Source organism: Anguilla anguilla, chromosome 3 (assembly GCF_013347855.1).
Source record: "Anguilla anguilla isolate fAngAng1 chromosome 3, fAngAng1.pri, whole genome shotgun sequence".
Taxonomy (NCBI): Eukaryota; Metazoa; Chordata; class Actinopteri; order Anguilliformes; family Anguillidae; genus Anguilla; species Anguilla anguilla.
In genome coordinates, this window is record NC_049203.1 from 5,977,347 (window position 1) to 5,995,894 (window position 18,548).

General features: G+C 44.9%; 1 protein-coding gene across 4 annotated transcripts in view; it reads left to right on the forward strand.

Annotated features, from left to right (window-relative positions):
* ehbp1l1a (EH domain binding protein 1-like 1a) overlaps positions 1–18,548 on the forward strand; it is a 45,160-nt gene that overhangs the window by 21,342 nt on the left and 5,270 nt on the right. Inside the window, exons 9-22 of one of the 4 annotated variants that reach the window (XM_035409631.1) lie at positions 1,094–5,173; positions 5,724–5,792; positions 6,038–6,475; positions 7,075–10,152; positions 10,633–11,052; positions 11,540–12,157; positions 12,693–14,396; positions 15,115–15,226; positions 15,875–16,056; positions 16,342–16,390; positions 16,589–17,110; positions 17,504–17,573; positions 17,980–18,038; positions 18,335–18,446. In XM_035409631.1, coding sequence (XP_035265522.1) covers positions 1,094–5,173; positions 5,724–5,792; positions 6,038–6,475; positions 7,075–10,152; positions 10,633–11,052; positions 11,540–12,157; positions 12,693–14,396; positions 15,115–15,226; positions 15,875–16,056; positions 16,342–16,390; positions 16,589–17,110; positions 17,504–17,573; positions 17,980–18,038; positions 18,335–18,446 — 11,513 coding nt within the window. The remainder of the gene's footprint in view (positions 1–1,093; positions 5,174–5,723; positions 5,793–6,037; positions 6,476–7,074; positions 10,153–10,632; positions 11,053–11,539; positions 12,158–12,692; positions 14,397–15,114; positions 15,227–15,874; positions 16,057–16,341; positions 16,391–16,588; positions 17,111–17,503; positions 17,574–17,979; positions 18,039–18,334; positions 18,447–18,548) is intronic. The other 3 variants (XM_035409632.1, XM_035409634.1, XM_035409635.1) reach the window with 3 other exon arrangements.

Here is an 18,548-nt window from a genome sequence, read left to right on the forward strand (position 1 = left end):
GTTAAAAATTTCATGAATGTGAATTCCTCTGGATGAATTATACATTCCATGAGTGTAGAATGTCTTGAGTACTTTTTTATGAGTTTGTTTTGGTGCTTAATTTGTTTTTGTAGTGTGTCAGTTCATTTTTGGCTGGACCGCAACAGCGGGGCCAGCCTTACAAACACGAATGTCTGTGACTGAGTGACTGAGTGACTGAGTGATGAAGTTACACCATTGGTCGACCAAGTTATGAAGTTACACCATTGGTCGGGCGGAGAGGTTCAGCCATATACTAGGTTTTGACCTGGTCTTGTTGTTTTCTAGCTTGTTTTGATTCTCAAGAAAGCCATTTAACATTATCTCAAGGCTATATTGCTGGATAATTATTTGTGTTTTGCTACATGTCCCAGTATTTTTTATATAAGCAGTGAGTACCAGAGTGAGTAAGTCTGCAAGCATTGCAGAATAGGTTTTTTTTTTTTTCAACAGAACAAATCAACAAAAAATTTACGTTAGCTGACACAAGTCTTGCCTCGACAAAGCCATTTAGAGGTCAGTGATAGACATTGGTCATGATGACAGAAGTGGAACATGTGGATGGCTTTTGTGGAAGTTTTTGAAGTTCAGTAGTATTTCTAGTAGATTTCCAGTCAGCCTAATTTAACACACAAAGTTGAGGTTTTGACTGAAATGTCTTAAGTTATTATATGCTCTAAAAGTATTGCTGTTGTTTCATGAAAAAAAAAAAGTATTGAATGCGGTTGACATTACTCATCAACTCTGTTGTAGGATCACACAAGTCTTGGTTTATAAGGGAAAAACTACGCTTTTTTCTTCAGTTTTTTTTTTACTGCTCAGTCTTGTGTAAATATGAAAGTGTATGCATACATCCTCTTTCTGACACATACACAAATACCACCAATCTCTTGATTGTTTCTGAGCTGTAGTGGCAGCATGAAATTGTGGAGCCCTGAGTTTATTGTGCTTGGCTGATCGGCAATCTTGTGACATTTGCTGGGTGAATCTGCCTGCTGTACTCATAAATAGATATGTAGTATTGCTCTGTCGACCTTCCTGGCCTCTTACACCAGTCCCTGTCCCTGTCCCTCAGCCCTGAAAATATGGCTGCTCTGCAGCCATCTTGCCCAAGAGCTGCTAGTGTCCCTGGATTCCCATCCTCAAAGGTGCTGGACACAGTTGATGGTACTCAGGTTGAAGGCTGGCCAGTGGGCAACAAACCTTTCCTGGAGAAGCCAGTAAGAGGGAAGCCAGAATTGAAGCTTCAGAGGAGTCAAGTCTTGGAGAAATCACTCAAAGAACAAGAAATGTTCAAACACATGATGCTAATGGTACCGGCTTGCCCACAAATAACCAGTGTACCTGGTTTTCCATCCACATCATGTTACAAATCAACAGATTTATGGGAGGAAAAGTCCAGAAGTATGCATGCTACTCTGCCGTCTTGTCCAAAAGTTGCCCGTACACAAGGGTTTCCTTCCATACAGATACCCATTACAGGAGAAACTCAAGTGAACAGAAACCCACTTTGGAAGATCCCTGAGAAGAGGAAACAAGTGGTCTATTCTCAAGAACTTGAGAGGCCACACAATGACAAAGAAATTATGAAAAATATGTTTGTTCTGGCGACAACTTGTCCAAGAGCAGCTAGTATTCCTGGATTCCCATCCAAACCGTGGTGCAAGCCAGATGAAGGACAGGCCAGGTTACAAATGGTGAATCTATTTCCAGTTTGCCCAAGAGCAGCCGGTGCATCTGGTTTCCCTTCTAAACAGACTAAGATGTCAGAAGGTACCCGTGCAGAAGGCTGGTTTACGGACAAGAAGGTATTATGGGAAAATTCAAAGAGATCAAAACATGCCCTTCAGTCTTCTGCAACTCCATGGAAATTACCCTTAGGGAAAGAAACCATTAAACTCATGGTGTATCTTCTGCCAACTTGCCCAAGCATAGCTCGTGTTCATGGCTTTCCATCTGCACCTCGAAATAAAGGAGCAAATGATTTGATGAACAAGACAACAGGCATGATGAATCTACTGCCGTCTTGCCCAAGACATGCAAGCATTTGTGGGTTTCCATCCACAACTATGCCAGACAGAGAGGAAGCTAAAACAAACGAATGGCTAGCAGGCAAGAGGCTCTTTTTACGGAAGCGTGTAAGAATGAGACCGGAATTGAGCTTCCATGCTCTTCCAGCCTGTGGAATGTCACTCACTGGCAAAGAAGAACTGAACCGAATGGTGGCTATGGCGCCATCCTGCCCTTGTGTAGCCCGTACCACCGGCTTTCCCTCTGCACCCAGATCTAAAGCGACATGTTTTAGGGGGCAGAAGGTTCGATGTATAGTCAACATTCTTGAATCTTGCCCGAGGGCTTCCGGTGTGCCTGGACTTCCATCCATACAGATTCTGCACGCGGATGAACAGATGAGTAAGTGGCAAGAGAGAAAGAAACTACTGTGGGAGAAACCGAAGAAAAAGAGATTATTACTTTATGCTTTACCACACCATATGTCATTCAAAGACATAGAAATCCTAAAGAGAATGGTTGCTCTAGTGCCTTCCTGTCCTCATGTAGCTAGTGTCCCTGGCTTTCCATGTATAGCGCAATCCAGAGCTACTAATATCCAGATAAAAAAGGATCATAGTATGGTAAATATCCTTCCGTCTTGCCCAGGAGTTGCGAGGGTGCCTGGCTTTGCATCAAAAAATGTTCAATACACCAAAAAAGATGCAGCGGCGGAGTGGAGATTAGACAACAGGCCTTTGTGGTTGAAGCCAGAAAAGGAAACCATGTTTTTATCAGAGGCACTGGGTGCATATGGAGACAAAGAATTTATTAGATGTATGACTAATTTGGCACCATGTTGTCCAAGAGCAGCTAGTATTCCTGGATTCCCATCCAGACCACTTTGCAAATCAGATAAAACACAAATAGGGTCGCTGAAAATGGTGAATCTCTTTCCGGTTTGTCCAAGAGCAGCCAGAGTATGTGGTTTTCCTTCTAGTCAAACAGCGACGTTACTGGAGACTAATGCAGAAAGATGGCTTATGTACAAGAAGCTATTATGGGAAAATGCAAAGAGGTCAAAACATATTCTTTGGTCTACATTTCAATATATTTTTCCATTAGATAAAGAAACTATAAAATGCATGGTGTCGTTAGTGCCAACCTGCCCAAGTGTAGCTAGTGTGCCTGGCTTCCCATCTGTACCTTCATCTAAAGCAACATGTGAACAAACGGAGAAGACAAAAGGTATGGTGGATCTTCTGCTATCTTGCCCAAGATATTCCAGTATTTGTGGTTTTCAGTCTATAATGGTGCCTGGAGAGGAGGGGCAGATTGAAGAGTGGCTTGGGAAGAGAAAGTCTTTGTGGGAGAAGTCAGGGAGGGAACTAATTAATTTAACCCAACAAACCAATGTAGATATGGATAGATTGTATGAAGATAACAAAGTTATTAAAAGTATGGCATATCTGTTACCGTGTTGTCCAAGAGTAGCCAGTGTTCCTGGTTTCCCATCTGCTCCACAGCCTAAGATGAAGGAAGCCTTTAACATGGTAAAGCTTTTACAGTCGTGCCCTAATTTAGCCAGTGTTCCTGGCTTCCCATCAAGAAAAGCTAACAAGGCTGAGGTAGAAGAATGGTCAGAGAGCAAAAAGATATTATTAAAGAGGCCACTGAGAGTGAGGTCAGAAATAACTGTACAAACTACACAATACGTGGAGAGTTCACAGAAAGATGAAGAACTGTTGAAAAGTATGGTGGCTTTGGCGCCATGTTGCCCCCAAGTTTCCAGTGTTTTTGGCTGTCCATCTGCACCACAATCCAAAGTGGCAGATTTTCAGATAAAGCAGAATCATTGTATGGTAAATAATATGTTGTCTTACCCAAAGACGTCCACAGTTCCTGGAATTCCATCCATACAGATATTGAACGCTGGGGAAGTTCAAGTAGAAGAGTGGCCTGTAGATCAGAAAGCATTGTGGGAGAAGCCTGAGAAGAAGAGATGTCTGTTTTCTTCTTCGACCATTGAGATGTCACACAAAGACAAATACAATAATAAAGGTGTGGTGGATCTGCTGCCATCTTGTCCAAGAGTTGCTAGGATTCCAGGTTTTCCCTCTGCTCCGCACCCCTCCTCAAAGGAGACTGCAAATATGATAAGCTTTATAGCGTCTTGTCCAGTAGTTTCTACTATTCCTGGATTCCCATCAACAAATGCCAATGACGGTCTGGTAGAAGAGTGGGTAGTGGATATGAGACCATTGTGGGTAAAGCGAGTGGAGAAGGAACTTGCCCTAGAGTTTTCTCCAGTCCTGGATAGCTCAGCTGAGAGCACAGAAAAAATAAAAAATATGGCAACTATTGTGACATGCTGCCCAAGACAAGCTAGTATTCCTGGTTTTCCATCTCTATCATGCCCGAAAGCAGAGGAGTTCCATGAAGGCAAGGTCTTAAATATGGTTAACTTTTTACTATCATGCCCACAAATGGCAAGCATTCTTGGTTTCCCATCCAAAAAGGGTTCTAGCCCAAAGGAGGCCCAAATGGAACAGTGGGTGGTTTACAAGGGGACACTTTGGGATAAACCACCAAAGGGGCGGCTGGTACCGATCCTGAATTGGGGTGAAACATGTGAAGACACAAAAGTTTTGAAAAGTATGTCTGCTCTGTTGCCATCTTGCCCACGTCTGGCTAGCGTTCCTGGTTTCCCATCTGCAACACAGCTCAGATCAGGGAAGGCTGAAGTGGAGGAGAAGCAGTTGATGGTGGCAGCTGTACCGCCATCTTGTTTAGATGCAGCTCAAGCCATTCACCTCCCTTCTATGCAATCAGCTAAATCAGACGAGGATGGAATAGGAGAGTGGCCAGCGGACAAGGTGTCACTTTCCGAAAAGCCAGTAAAGAAACATCCTGCATGGGATCTGCAGTCTTCTCTTGCCCTCCAGGAGTTAGGTGCTGGCAAAGGAACAAGTATGGGGGTGGAACCTGAATCTCAGACCTTTGCTATTGTGACTGTGCCCTGTCAGACAGAAAGCACACCATATGCGATCATGGACAGTTGTAAAGAACTCAGATCTGACTTAGTATTGAGATTTGAAGACATAAAGGAGAAGTTAGGGTTTGGGGCTGGATCAGAGGACCCAGAAGGGGGCGCTTTTGAAATGGGGTAAGTGTGAGAGCGTACATCGCTCTCATGCAGCACGGCTTTTTACGTAAAAACAAGATTTGGCAGTGAAAGTGCTGGACTGATATCAGGCCTAAAATCGCCCTTACCTCCACCTGAAATCATATCTCTTTCTAATAGTCAAATATTGTCCCTTGTAGGTATTTCAGCCTGTTTTTTTCAATCAGAACATAACTGAAATTTATAGATTCGATTCAAGTTATAGACTAGTGTTGGTTAATCTAAACTCTATTACACTTGGAAATCTGGTAAACGAGATAGAGAAAATGATGAAAAATAACCATTTTTACAAATACATTCTATTAATATGTACTTATGTCACTTTAAAATCATACTAAATATACTTACCATTGTCTCTAAAAAATATATAATTCCATTAAATTACATGTTTACATATTAATACATTATTTCCCAAAATCTGAATATAGCGCTCATTGCACATTGTTAAAAGAGACTGCAGGCGCATTGTGATCTCATGCCTGCTGGACTGCGTGGAGGGTCAAAAATTCTGCCTTTTGACACTTGTTTCCAGGCACTTGCACTGCAGAATCTGGCACCCTGCACCGGCAGATTTGCCTTTATTCTTGACCGTAAGAGCAAGGTGAGTCAGAGTGGCTGCTGTGTAACGTTGTGAACGGGCTTCCTTAATAATGCCACGCTGCTCACCTTTTCAGTGCATTAGCACTGTCTACACAGCTGCTTATGTGCTTGTACTTTCTGGCCTAAAGCAAAGACCTCTGTGACACTCGTATATAACTATATATAATATAGTATATACATGACTATACAACTCATGTACAACCCTTCTCTTGCCCATTGTCTTTATTCACTGCTACTCACCCTCAGCCCCAAAGGTGTCCCTTCTGACCCTTCTGGGTCCGTCCTGCGTTATAAGGCTGAGAAGCGAAAGGAAATGAGCTCAGATACCGCCCTGAGAGCCCCCGAGGTACCCCAGCGCCCCTGTACCCCTCGTCCCTGCGCGTTTGAACCCGAGACCCTGTTCGGCCCTGCGGCGGAGTCCCGGGCTCTGGGGGAGCTTGCCCATGGCGGGACCGCGACTGCAGACGGGGAGGAAATCTGCGAGGGGAACGAGCTGCCTAACGCCGCGGCCTTGTCCGTGGCCGAGAGCCCACTGCTGGGAGAATCGGGCGGGAAAGCTAAGGGAGAAGAGTTAAAGCCAGGCTCTGGGTTAGAGGCCATGAAGGTGGAGACAGTTGCCATGGTGAGGCAGGTGGAAATGTACGGCGACATACTGGAGGCTGTAGGGGAATACATGAAACGGGGGTAAGAGTGTTTTTGAACATAGCACTCAGCAGCCCTGCCGTGCATGGCTTTAGGCTGTACGTTTGGGAACCTCAGCTCATCAAATGTAGAAAGGGTCTTTTCGTTGCTTTTTGATGCGACTTGATGTCCGACATTGATTGTCTCCTATCGTAACTAAGCAGTCCCTGTATGACTTATTGTTTGGCTCATTTACTTAATCCTAACACTGCATTTTGATGCTTTTGGCGTACGTGAAGTGTCCAAGCAAGGATCACAATTCACAAATCACAAAAAAACTTTGGCTGTGTTTGTGATTTTATGGATTGACTAAACATTGAACATTGAAGGCATGTGAAATGCATGTGGATATCTTTAGATTAAGTAATGAAGTAATGTGAGCAATTAATAAGAATAAATTGCAGTTCATTATTAATTCATTATATGCAGATATATTGGACATAGTTATTGTATAAAGCATGCAGACCCAGGTTGTGTGTGTGGGTGCGGTGTGTGTGTGTGTGATTTGTCATGTTCCCAGGAAATTAAGATTTTTAGTAACATGTTCTGAACTGTAGTAGTGTGATGCCTCACCTCTGACATGCAGTGTCCCTCTCCCTCAGACCGGAAAGCATGGCCACTTTGCTGCCATCTTGCCCAAGAGTGTCCAGTATCCCTGGGTTACCATCCATAAAGGTGTCCAGCATTGAGGAAGCTCAGTTAGAACAGTGGCTGGCAAACAAGAGGCTTTTGTTTGAAAAACCAAAGAGACAGAGACCAGAAAGGATGTTACATGTTTCTCCAGGCCTAAAGAGATCACTCAAAGATAAAGAAATGTTGAAAAGAATGGGTGCTTTACTGCCATCTTGCCCATATACAGCTAGTATCCCTGGCTTCCCATCAGCACCAAAACCTAAACTAGGTGATCCAGAGAAGGCTCCACGTATGGCCAATATCCTGTCATCCTGTCCACATGTTGCCAGTATTCCAGGGTTTCCATCCTCAAAGACACCAAGTAGAGGGTACTCTCAGGTGGAAAAGTGGCCAGTGGATAAGAAACTATTGTGGGAGAAACCTGAGAAGAGGACAGTGCTTTCTTCTCCAAGCCTCGTGAGGCCACAAGAAGACGAAGAAGCTCTGGCAGGTATGTTGACTCTAGTGTCATCTTGCCCCGAAGTATCCAGAATCCCCGGCTTTCCCTCTGCTCCTCGGTCCAAAGCAGGTAATGTCCAAGAGAAAGCTCACAACATAGTCAATATTCTGCCATCTTGTCCAAGAATTGCCAGTGCACCGGGGTTTGCATCGACACACATTTTAAATACAGGGGAAGTGGGAGTAGACAGGACATCACTCTGGGAGAAGCCTGAGAAGATTAGACAATTGTTTTCTTCTCCAAAGCTTGAGAAATCACAGACAGCCAAAGAAATTATGAAAGGTATGGTCACTTTGTTACCATGTTGTCCTGAAGCAGCCAGTGTTCCTGGATTTCCGTCTGCACCACGGTCAAAAGCAATAGACGTACTGCAACAGAAGAGTCAGAATATGGTCAATATTCTTCCATGTTGCCCAAGATCTGCTATGCTGCCTGGCTTTGCCTCAACACAGATTCTGAGTAAAAGAGAGGACCAGCAGCTGGAAGAATGGAAATTGGACAAAACCACATTATGGGATAAACCTGCAAGGAAAAGATCATTATTAATTTGTCAAAACACTGAGAGATCACACAAAGAAATAGAAATTATGAAAAGAATGTTCGCTCTGGTTCCATCTTGTCCCAAATTAGCTAGTATTCCTGGATTTCCATCTGCCCCCCACCCTGAAGCAGCAGTTACTCAAATACTGAAGACTGAAAGTATAGTAAATATTCTTCCATCTTGTCCAGAAGTTGCCAGTCTACCTGGATTTCCATCAGTCAGAGTATCTGATACAGACAAGGCCCAGGTAGAATACTGGCAAGTCAATACAAAACCATTGTGTGGGAAACCTAAGAGAAAGAGGCAAATGCTGACTCAAGTTCTTTCTCCATCATTAGATATGAAATGTGAAGGTATGTCAGCTTTGACTCCATCTTGCCCAAGTGTTGCTAGTATTCCTGGATTCCCATCTGCACCACAGTCTAAAGCAGCAACAACTCTGATGAAGAAAACTAAAAATATAGTAAATATTCTTCCATCTTGTCCAGAGGTGTCCAGGATACCTGGATTCCCGTCAGTTAAAGTATCTTATACAGACAAGGCCCAGGTAGAACGCTGGCAAGTCAGTAAGAAACCATTGTGTGAGATGTCTGTGAAAAAGAGGCAAAGGTTGTCTCGGTTTCTTTCTCCCTCATTAGATATGAAATATGAACGTATGTCAGCTCTGACTCCATCTTGCCCAAGTGTTGCTCGTATTCCTGGATTCCCATCTGCACCACAACCTAAAGCAGCAACAACTCTGATAAAGAAAACTCAAAATATAGTAAATATTCTGCCATCTTGTCCAGAAATTTCCAGGATACCTGGATTCCCATCAGTGAAGTTAACAGATACAGACAAGACCCACATAGAATGGTGCCATATTGATAAGAATCCATTATGTGGAACACCTGTGAAAAAGAGGCAAATGATGACTCAAGTTCTTTCACCATCATTAGACATTATGACATGTGATGGTATGCCAGCTCTGACTCCATCTTGCCCAGGTGTTGCTAGTATTCCTGGATTCCCATCTGCGCCACAGCCTAAAACTGCGGACGTGAAAGTGGACAGGTTAATGAGTATGGTGAATTTCCTGCCATCCTGTCCAAGAACTGCCTGTATGCCTGGGTTCCCATCAACATATTTCCCCAAGAGTGAAGAACAGTGGCCCGTGGACAAGACAGAATTATGGAGAAGACCTGACAAGAACATATCAATGGTTTCTTTTTCAACTCAGAAGTCACACACAGATTTTTGGAAAGACATGTGGACTATGGTGCCCTCTTGCCCAAGATTAGCCAGTGTTCCTGGATTCCCTTCTGCGCCTCGGCCTAAAATATACGCTGTCTGCAAAAAGAAGACTGTAAGTATGGTGGACCTTCTACCAGCTTGCTCAAGAGTCGCAAGCATCCCAGGATTCCCATCGACAAAGTTACCTAATATTGAGGAGGCCCACATAGATGTGTGGCAAATTGACAACAAGCCATTATGGGTGAAGCAAAAGAAGGAAGGGCTAGCACTAGACTTAGCTCTTGATCAAAAATATGATGACAGAGAAATTACAGATGGTATGCCCGCTCTGACGCCATCTTGCCCACATGTAGCCAGAATTCCCGGGTTTCCCTCTGCCCCACAGATCAACAATACAAAGGGCAATATAGTGGAAAAGCAGACTATGACTTCTCTACTGCCATCTTGCCCAAGGTCTAGTCTCATTCCTGGAATTCCTTCAAGAGAGCCGGTGAAATCTGACAAAGATGGAATCAAAGACTGGCAACTGTGCAAGACAGGGATGGCAGAGTATAAACTGAAGAAAAGGCATGTAGGGGATCTGCTGTCCCTGTCAGCAATACAGACATCAGATGAAAATGGAGAAATTTTTAAAAATGTTGCTCTGGCACCATGTTGCCCTGGACAAGCTAGTGTTCCAGGCTTCCCCTCAAGACGACCAAGCAGATCAGAGGGAGGTGTTGAGAAAGTGAGCGTGGGCTTTGTGTGGCCAGACGAAGGCCCCCTGGATACAGTGTAAGTTTAAGAAGATCGTTAGCTCAGAGCATGGCCAGAAGAGGCATTAAATAGGGCCTGTCAAGCACAAATGCATGTGTGTCTGTGGTGTGTGTTTTGCCGTTTGGTTTTATTCAGCTTTCTCAATGGCATTCGCCAGTACTCATTTTCCTGGTTTCTGGAAATCTGCATGTTTCCCCAGCCTAGTCTAACCTATATAGATGTCCACGTTACAGTGAAACAACATAATTGTAACCATATAGGCTGAAACTGTCACTTAAACCAATCATATACTGGCCTGTTTTGTTATAAAATTTGCATTTGTGTTTCACAGGTTTGATGTCAACCTGTGAAAAGTTAGATTTTAATTGAAATTGATCATTAAATGATCTGAGCATGCAGCCTTTTAGTGCTTTCTGACAGCATCCAGCTTGTGTGTGACACTAGGAACAGCAATAATTTTAATGGTATGCCCTGTTCAATGTTCAATATTCCTGACAGATTCTCAAGGAAGCCCACATCAGAGGATGTCCAGATGGTTGTAAAAATGGGCACAGATGTGGATCCCATTGATATTCCTCCCGAATTTCTCAGCAGCTTTAAAATTGAGCCATTTTCCCAGGCCCAGTGTTCCCAGAAGGAAGCACGGGCTGTGTTGGGTCATGCCTTAAATCCTGGAATAAGTGGTGAAAATGTTTTTCAAGATAGAGAGAGTCCCCTCAAGCCTTCCCCTTTCACTGCTGACCAGTCAGAGAGTCAATGGGCAGTGGAAGAGGATGATAATGAGCCAGCATTAGATCTGGCTTCAGAGTGGGAGGTAGTTGAGGTAGAAGGCTTGGAAGAAGAAGAGGATGAGGATGAGGAGGAGAAGGTTGAATCTGTCGGCATAATGGGAGCGTTTTTTGGCGTTTTTCACAGAGGGTGAGTTTGAGCTAGAAATGAAGCTCTACCCAGCACCTCTCTAGCATGTTTTCTCCACAGTAGTAAACTCAACATTAGTTTAGATTTAAGTTTAGAGTGAATATTATACATTTTGAGTTGTGTCTCTTACTGAGGTTCGTGTATAGCAGTGACGATGTGGCTTATAATCTGAATATTGCTGATATGCAGAATGTTATTTTTTATCATTAGTGAAGCCAGCTTCCGCATTTTAAGCAGTAGCATTTAGTCTTTATTCATATTCATAACAGAAAACGAAGCAGACAGTCAAAAATGGCAATCTCCTCAAACAAATATAATTTTGTTATACTTATAATAGCCAATATAGCCGTGAATATGACTAAATATATAATAAAAACAATTTGTAGATGCATGCTGTAATAAGGTATAATCTAATATATACTGTATATGTAAATATTTTTGTAAGAGTTTATATCTAGTCACTGATTTAAGTGTTCCTGTCTCACAGTTATGAGACAATGGCTTCAATATTGCAGTCATCTGGCTCAGATGATCTTGCAGACAGCCCTAAAGACAGCTCTTCAGGAGAGCCAGAGGCTTTGTTCCCCCAACCTGGGACTCTGTCACCTGAAGACCATTGTAGTCCTTCTGACAAGTCCTCAAGGTTTAGGGAGGAACCAGAAGAGAAAGAGGTACCCGGGCATGAGGAGGTTGCCAAGGATGATTGGATGGAACACACTGCTGCTGCTGAACCAGACACATGTGTCCTGGAAGAGGAAATGAGAGGAGAGGAATCTCAGTCTCCTCCTCCATCTCCATCACCACTTCAAGAGAGAGGAGGTGCATTCTTTGATGGTGGAGGTCAGGGCTGCATGAAAAAATGGCCACCCCTGACTGAAGCTGACCTGGATGAAATGTCTGATGATGAATGCTGCAGGGAGACTGATGATGAGGAGGCCCCTCTAATCTTTGACCGTCGAACTTGGAAGGAGGACAAAGAATCTAATGATGAAGAGGACTTGGAGCCAGTTTTGGGAGTGAGGGACACAGCAGAGGAGGCTGATTTTAGGAGGGAGAGCGAGGAAGTGGGCACAGTGATATCAGCATCTTTACCTCTGGACAGGGGGTGAGTGTCCTGAGGGGGCTCACCCTCACCCCCCCTCCTTCAGCACTACTTGACTGCATGGCTTGAGAAGACATATACATTAACTAACCTACAATTAATCATTTTTGTTCTATTTTGATTTAATAAAATGGTGGCTGCACTTCTGTGTGTGAAGAGCTGAACACTTTGTTGGTTTTACACTGGACATGATGGATTTGATGGCGCACTCTAAGGTTTTAACTAATTCACAGTGTGTACTTCCCTGTCTGATAAGTCAGCTGGGTTAGTCAACTGCATGTGTGTGATTCAATAACAAAGGGAAGACTTGGGTGTGCGAACTGTATTGTCTTTTTTTTTGTAATACTGATCATTTTCATGAGTAAACAGGTTGTGCTGTTTTGCGTTCCAATTTTACCTCTATTTGAAAGAAAAGTGATGACGGTCTAATGAATGCCACAGCCATTTCATGAAATTGGCATGGAGCAGCATGAATATTTTGTAATGTAAAAGGGACCGCTGTGATCTTAAGACTTGGTTCTGTGTCCCTGTCCTTCAGCCCTGAGGTTTTAACTGCCGTATCCCAGCTGACTGATCCAAAAATTTCCAGTACCCCTACTGGCCAGCCTGCCTTGGAGGAGTCCCAGGTGGATGGGAAACCAAGAGCAGATGGAATAACCCAACAACAGGAAATAGATTCTGACAGCTCCCATCAAAAAGACTCCCCTGTCTCACTTACCAAAATAGTTCCACCCCTACGTCGCAAAAAGTCAAAGGACATCCTGCAAGAGGTGTCCGAACACAAATTATCCCCTGAATGGGTTCATCAGGAGGCAGCCTCCGTCATAGTTGGAGCAGTCCCACCTCGCCGTTCCAAGAAGAAAAATGACATCTTTCCTGAGACGTCCCTCCATGAAGTTTCCAAAGGCAGCATTGGTCAGGAGTCAGCCTCTGGTCTGGCTACTGAAAAGCTGGTCCCGCCTCCACGCACTAAGAAGACTGTCCCTCCTGCAGAGGGACTGGATAAAGCAGGGGATGCTGTGCGTGTGGATATTGCCCCGGAGACACTGAAGAACGAGAGAGAAGAATCTTCTTTCTTCACCACGTCCCAAGCCAAGCCAGAAACCCTGCAGCCAGAGTACCTGGAGAGCCAGGCTATAACGGGCCAATCACAGACACTTCCTCTTGAGGCCTCGTGCGGCTCAGAGGGTGAACAGCCCGCTGCAGAGGAAAGCTTGCCGGTGGTGAAAATGCGGAAGAAGCACCGGGAACCCGCAAGTTTGCCAGTCCCAATGCCACGGGTAAAGAAACGATTGAGTGCCACCTTCCCGGATGACACTCCGCCCCAAAGCCCCTCTGGAACGTCCCCGCCTGGTGTCCCCGAAAGTAGTCTAGTCCCCTTCCAGGGGGCAGAACAACCTACCGCTCAGGAGGTGGATTCAACGACGACGGTCAAAGGATTGGTACCACCTCGCCGCAGCAAAAAGAGCGCGCCTAGACAGGAAGTAGCCCAAGACGGCATCGGTCAGACCGCTGCTGGTGCTCCGCTGGCTCCAGAGCTGGTTCCACCCCGGCGCAGCAAAAAGGGCAGGCCTCTTTCAGGGGAATTGCCCAAGGTTGGGGATGCTGCCAGTGAGGATCGGCCTGAGATGGATGCCCAACAGCTGGACCCCTCGTGTCCAGCCGCTCTGGCTGAAGCTGAATTCCGGGACGGGAAGAAGGAAGTGGAGAGCTCGGCGGTGATAATGCGGCAGGCAAAAGAGGAGCCTTCAGACTTCCCGGTACCTCTGCCTCGTGCGAAGAAACGCCCGAGTGCCTCGTTTCGGGAAGATGCCCAAATCCTCGGTTCATCCCCGTTTTCTGTAATAGGCGACGACGAGAGCAAGCGATCCTCTGCCTGGGGCAGCGATCAGTCTTCCAATCAGGAGGAGCTCTCTGTTTCGGGCGGCAGTGAAGGTTTTCCCCTGTCAGACTCCGATGTGGATGCGGATGTTCATTTGAAGGGGCTGGAGACGGAGAGTGAAGGTTTTGTATTGACAGACATGGGTGCGGACGTGGAAGCCAGTGAGGAAGAGCTGGACTCAACCCTCTGTCCCCAAACCGAAGAGGACCTCACTTTGACTGCTTCCACAGAGGAGAGGGCTGATGAGGAGAAAGAAACAGAGATGGTGTTAAAAGCAGATACTGAAAGGGAGGAGATGGAGTTTGAAGGATGGGAGAAAGTAACAATGAGTACATCTACTGTTACCTTTGGTGAAGACAGGTAAGTTATGGATGCATAGTCATTAGCATCCAGTATGCACTATGATCATTTAATGCCTGTCTCAGTTGTTCAAAAAATAATCTTGAAATTTGGTTTGGGACAAAAATGTGTTTTGATTGCAACATGAAAGAATGTTGTACATATAGTGTATGTTTATATTCCTATGCTGCTGCATCCAGTCTACAGTGTAGATTGGCGTTATGAAAATATTTGTGACTACAGTGTAACGGACCTGGGAAAACAAAATGTATGCTTACTGTGATTACTATTATTAGATATTCAAATTTCATGTTGAATATTGACTTGGTTAATGTTCAAGTCAAAACTGGTTATTAATTTGTGTAGTAAGTTAAAATATAAAAGTGTCATTTAAACTGACTTAATTGATGTTTCCTTTCTTACGTATGCTTCATTTTTCAGCTCTGCAATGGCAATGTTTGAATGAATCTTATTTAACTGATGCAGTGGTAATGATATTATGGACACACAACGTACAGTAGAAATTCAAGATATTCATACTTAAGGTCAAAGAAGAAGTAGGTCAAACCCAGCTGCGTCGTTAGCAGGAGTCACTGTAACAAAAACATCAGACTCTGGTGTCCTTTCGAAAACCGTTTGAACTCCTTTTGTAGTGCTAGATGGTGAGAAAGAGGAGTTGTTTATTCAAAGCTATGGCAGATTTCTCTGGCTGACACACTGCTCTGTTTATTCCTTTCAGCTCTGGGGGCCAGCAGAGGGCGCTGGAGAGCGCAGACTTGCCCGTGCCTATGCCCCGTGTGAAGAAACGATTAAGCGGTTCCTTCTCAGACGACACCCCTCCTCCAGCCACTGTGTGTATTTCTATCTGATTAATACATTTCCTCGTGTCATCCTAAGACCTGGCAATTTATTTTTTGGACTCTGGCCTTAATCTCATAAACCATGTATTGCACCATTATGAAACCTACACTACAAGGGGTGAAATTAAATGTTTCCAGAATATTTTCGCTGTCATCCAAGGCAATACTTAAATGCTCAAAATTGTTTTCTGCTGGGTCTTAGGAGGATATAGCACTACATTGCCCAGAGAGACTTGGGAGTTAGGAATAATGGAGTCTGAAAGCACTGAAAGGGCATCCATACTGTGTGTTTTATTTTTATATTCCATAAAATGTATCCCTTCCACTTTTTGGGTGCCTCACAATGTGATAACAGTAGCTCTGCTGCTTACAGAATTATGTTGTCATGTTTATTTAGCTTGTATTGTCTTCCCCACATTTTATTAAAAATAATTTTTTATGGCTATATTCAAGTCCTGGGCTCTGTGCTGGTGAAGGTAATTCATTTCTGCTTGCACATCCATTGTTTTATTTCAGTTTACTTCTGGGGGGAGAACAGCAAAAATGCTTTTTTTTTCTGAAGAAACTTTCAGCCTAAATTGAATCAGCCCATTTGTGCAGTCAGTGTGAATCACTGTCACTTCTCTCTTTTCTCGTAAGATGTCGAGTCCTGACGTCACCATGACCGGTACTGACCTGGTCAGTTCCACTCAGTCCCTACTAGGATGGTGTCAGGAGGTCACCAAGGACCACAAGGGGGTAAAGATCTCCAACTTCACCACCTCTTGGCGCAATGGTTTGGCATTCTGTGCCATCCTGCACCACTTCCATCCAGACAAGGTGTAAGTTGCCCTCGAGCAGTGTCATGAAACCACCCCCTTTATCGCAACAAAATGACAGCCTTCTTAGTAAAAATGGTTCCTTTAAAGCTAATTCAATTCAAGGTTCTCTTATGATTTCACAAGATTCTCTCAAGATTTATCTTCAGGGGTCAATTTTTTTTAACTTTTTTGTGAAAATATTTTTCAACTTTTCAATTTTATGTTGACATGAAATCTTTATGGACTCACCCACAAAAGAACAACATATTTGTTTCACCACATTTCACAGTCTTTCTTATTTCCTAGAAATTATGAAATGCTGGATCCCTACGACATCAAGCTGAACAACAAGAAGGTGACTAAATCATCTATTCCTCTGACCATCAGCAGCTCTGTCCTCATAATTTGCATTTCCTTTTATGCATTAATCAGGCGTTCCCAGCAAGAAAACATAAGACGAAAAAAAAAAAAAAATCCATAAAAAATGTTTTAAAAGAAACTCTTGAATGGTAAAACTGAACTCCACTTTTCCCCACCTCTGCCCGTCCGTCAGGCTTTCGACGGGTTTGCGGAGCTCGGGATCTCCCGGCTGCTGGAGCCCACGGACATGGTGATGCTGAAGGTTCCGGACCGCCTGATCGTGATGACCTACCTGAACCAGGTCCGGACCCAGTTCACGGGGCAGCAGCTGAGCGTCCTGCAGATCGAGCACAACAGCAGCCAGTCCAGCTACTCCGTGGGCGAGCCCCAGGACCCCGACGCCGAGGCGGCGGTCCGCTACTGCACCGAGCGGCTGCAGGCGGGCGGCATCTCCCTGGACGCCAACGGCAAGTGCGCGGAGAGGGCCGCGGACCTGGTGCCGCCCCCTCGCGGCAAGCGGGCCCCGAGGTCGGAGGAGGGCGGCGGGCCGAGCCAGGCGGGAGGCCCGGGGGCGCCGCACCCCCCCGTCGCCCCGCCCAGGGCGCACCCCGCCGGGAAGTTCGCCCGCGTGAAGGACGCTGACCTGGTGAGGAAGCGGCGGTCGAAGCTGAAGGGCGAATCCATGGAAGAAGCTCCCGAGCAGAGCGGCGCTGAGGTACTGCGCCTCCTTTCTCCTCCCGTTTCTTTAGCCCTCTTATCTTTTTCCTGCTTAGATCACAAGCATGTTATGCCAGCCCTCCTCATTGCCGCAAAATGTGCCACTTTTTTTTTTTTTTTAAGCTGCCGGAAGTATTGATATTTAAACATCCGGGACACGGTCAGTGATTAGGGTGGGGTTACTGTGGAATTTTTTTATGCCGTCAGAATGCTACGCTGGATTTACCCGCATAATAAGAAAAAAAATACATCACAGGCCCTTCCTAGAGTAAAACTAATCCCGTCAGAACATGGCTTTTCTCTCAGCCCTCTTCACATAGCAGACCCTGTGCCCCTCTGTCGTTCCCTGTGCGTTTTGGGACGTAAATGACCCTGTGATGTCACCTCGTAGGGCGCTCCAGGGCAGGCGGAAAGTGGAGCGACTGACACCTCTCCTTCCACGAGAGGACATCAGCAGTCAGGTACGAGGAACTCTGCGAAGAACATGGTCAAATATCTAAGTATGTTTTATCCTCGTGATAAACTCAATTCCTGGAGTGCTGTGTGTGTATGTGATGGTTTTTCTACCAACATATACTTCTGGGCTGATTCAATTTATATATAGAGATTGATATTGACTCAGTACTGATGATGTAGTCAATGGCAATATGGTGAATTAGTCAAATGTACATTTAAACACGGTCTTTTCCGTAGGAAAGTGTCTGTTCCAGAGTACAGTTTCCAAGCACAATATTTAATCTTTAGGCTGGTAGATAGAGGTGTTAGAGGTGGCAGGCAGGCCAATGAAACAGTTTGTATGAGTGTGTGTGCGTGTTTACGTGTGTGTGTATGTTTACCCACTTTGCATGTGTGTGTTCTGTGTTGCAGAAAAGCCAGAGGCTGGAGTCGCTGGTGAGAGGAGTTACCTGGCCGAGGAAGAGAACCAGGTTGGTTGATTGGTTGCCAAGGTGGTCTCCCCATTTTTTTCCTCAAAAATTAATTGACTTCCAAATTGTAATTGGCACCGGATCTCTGTCCACTTGTCCGTGAATCGCCTTTGTAGCTCACTGTATTTATAGTCGTCTGTGTGTATGTCGTGCTTAATATGCATACCTGCGCCTCTTCATACGTTTGTGTTTGTGTGTGTGTGTATTTATGCGTGTGCGTGCATGTGTGTGTGTGTGTGTGTGTGTGTGTGGGGGTGCGTGCATGTATGTGTGTGTGTGTGTTTCCGTGGATGCAGGACACCAGTCAGTATGTCCTGAATGAGATACAGGCATTGGAGAATGAACAGAGGCACATAGACAACAGAGCAGGCATTGTGGAGAGAGCCCTCAGACACCTGATGGAGTCAGGTGAGGGGGGCGGGGGCGGCTGACACAATGTTTAAAAATAATAATGATCTAAGATTAAAATCAAAGTTAAGTTGGCATCAAAGGCAGCATGGGTGCTGGACA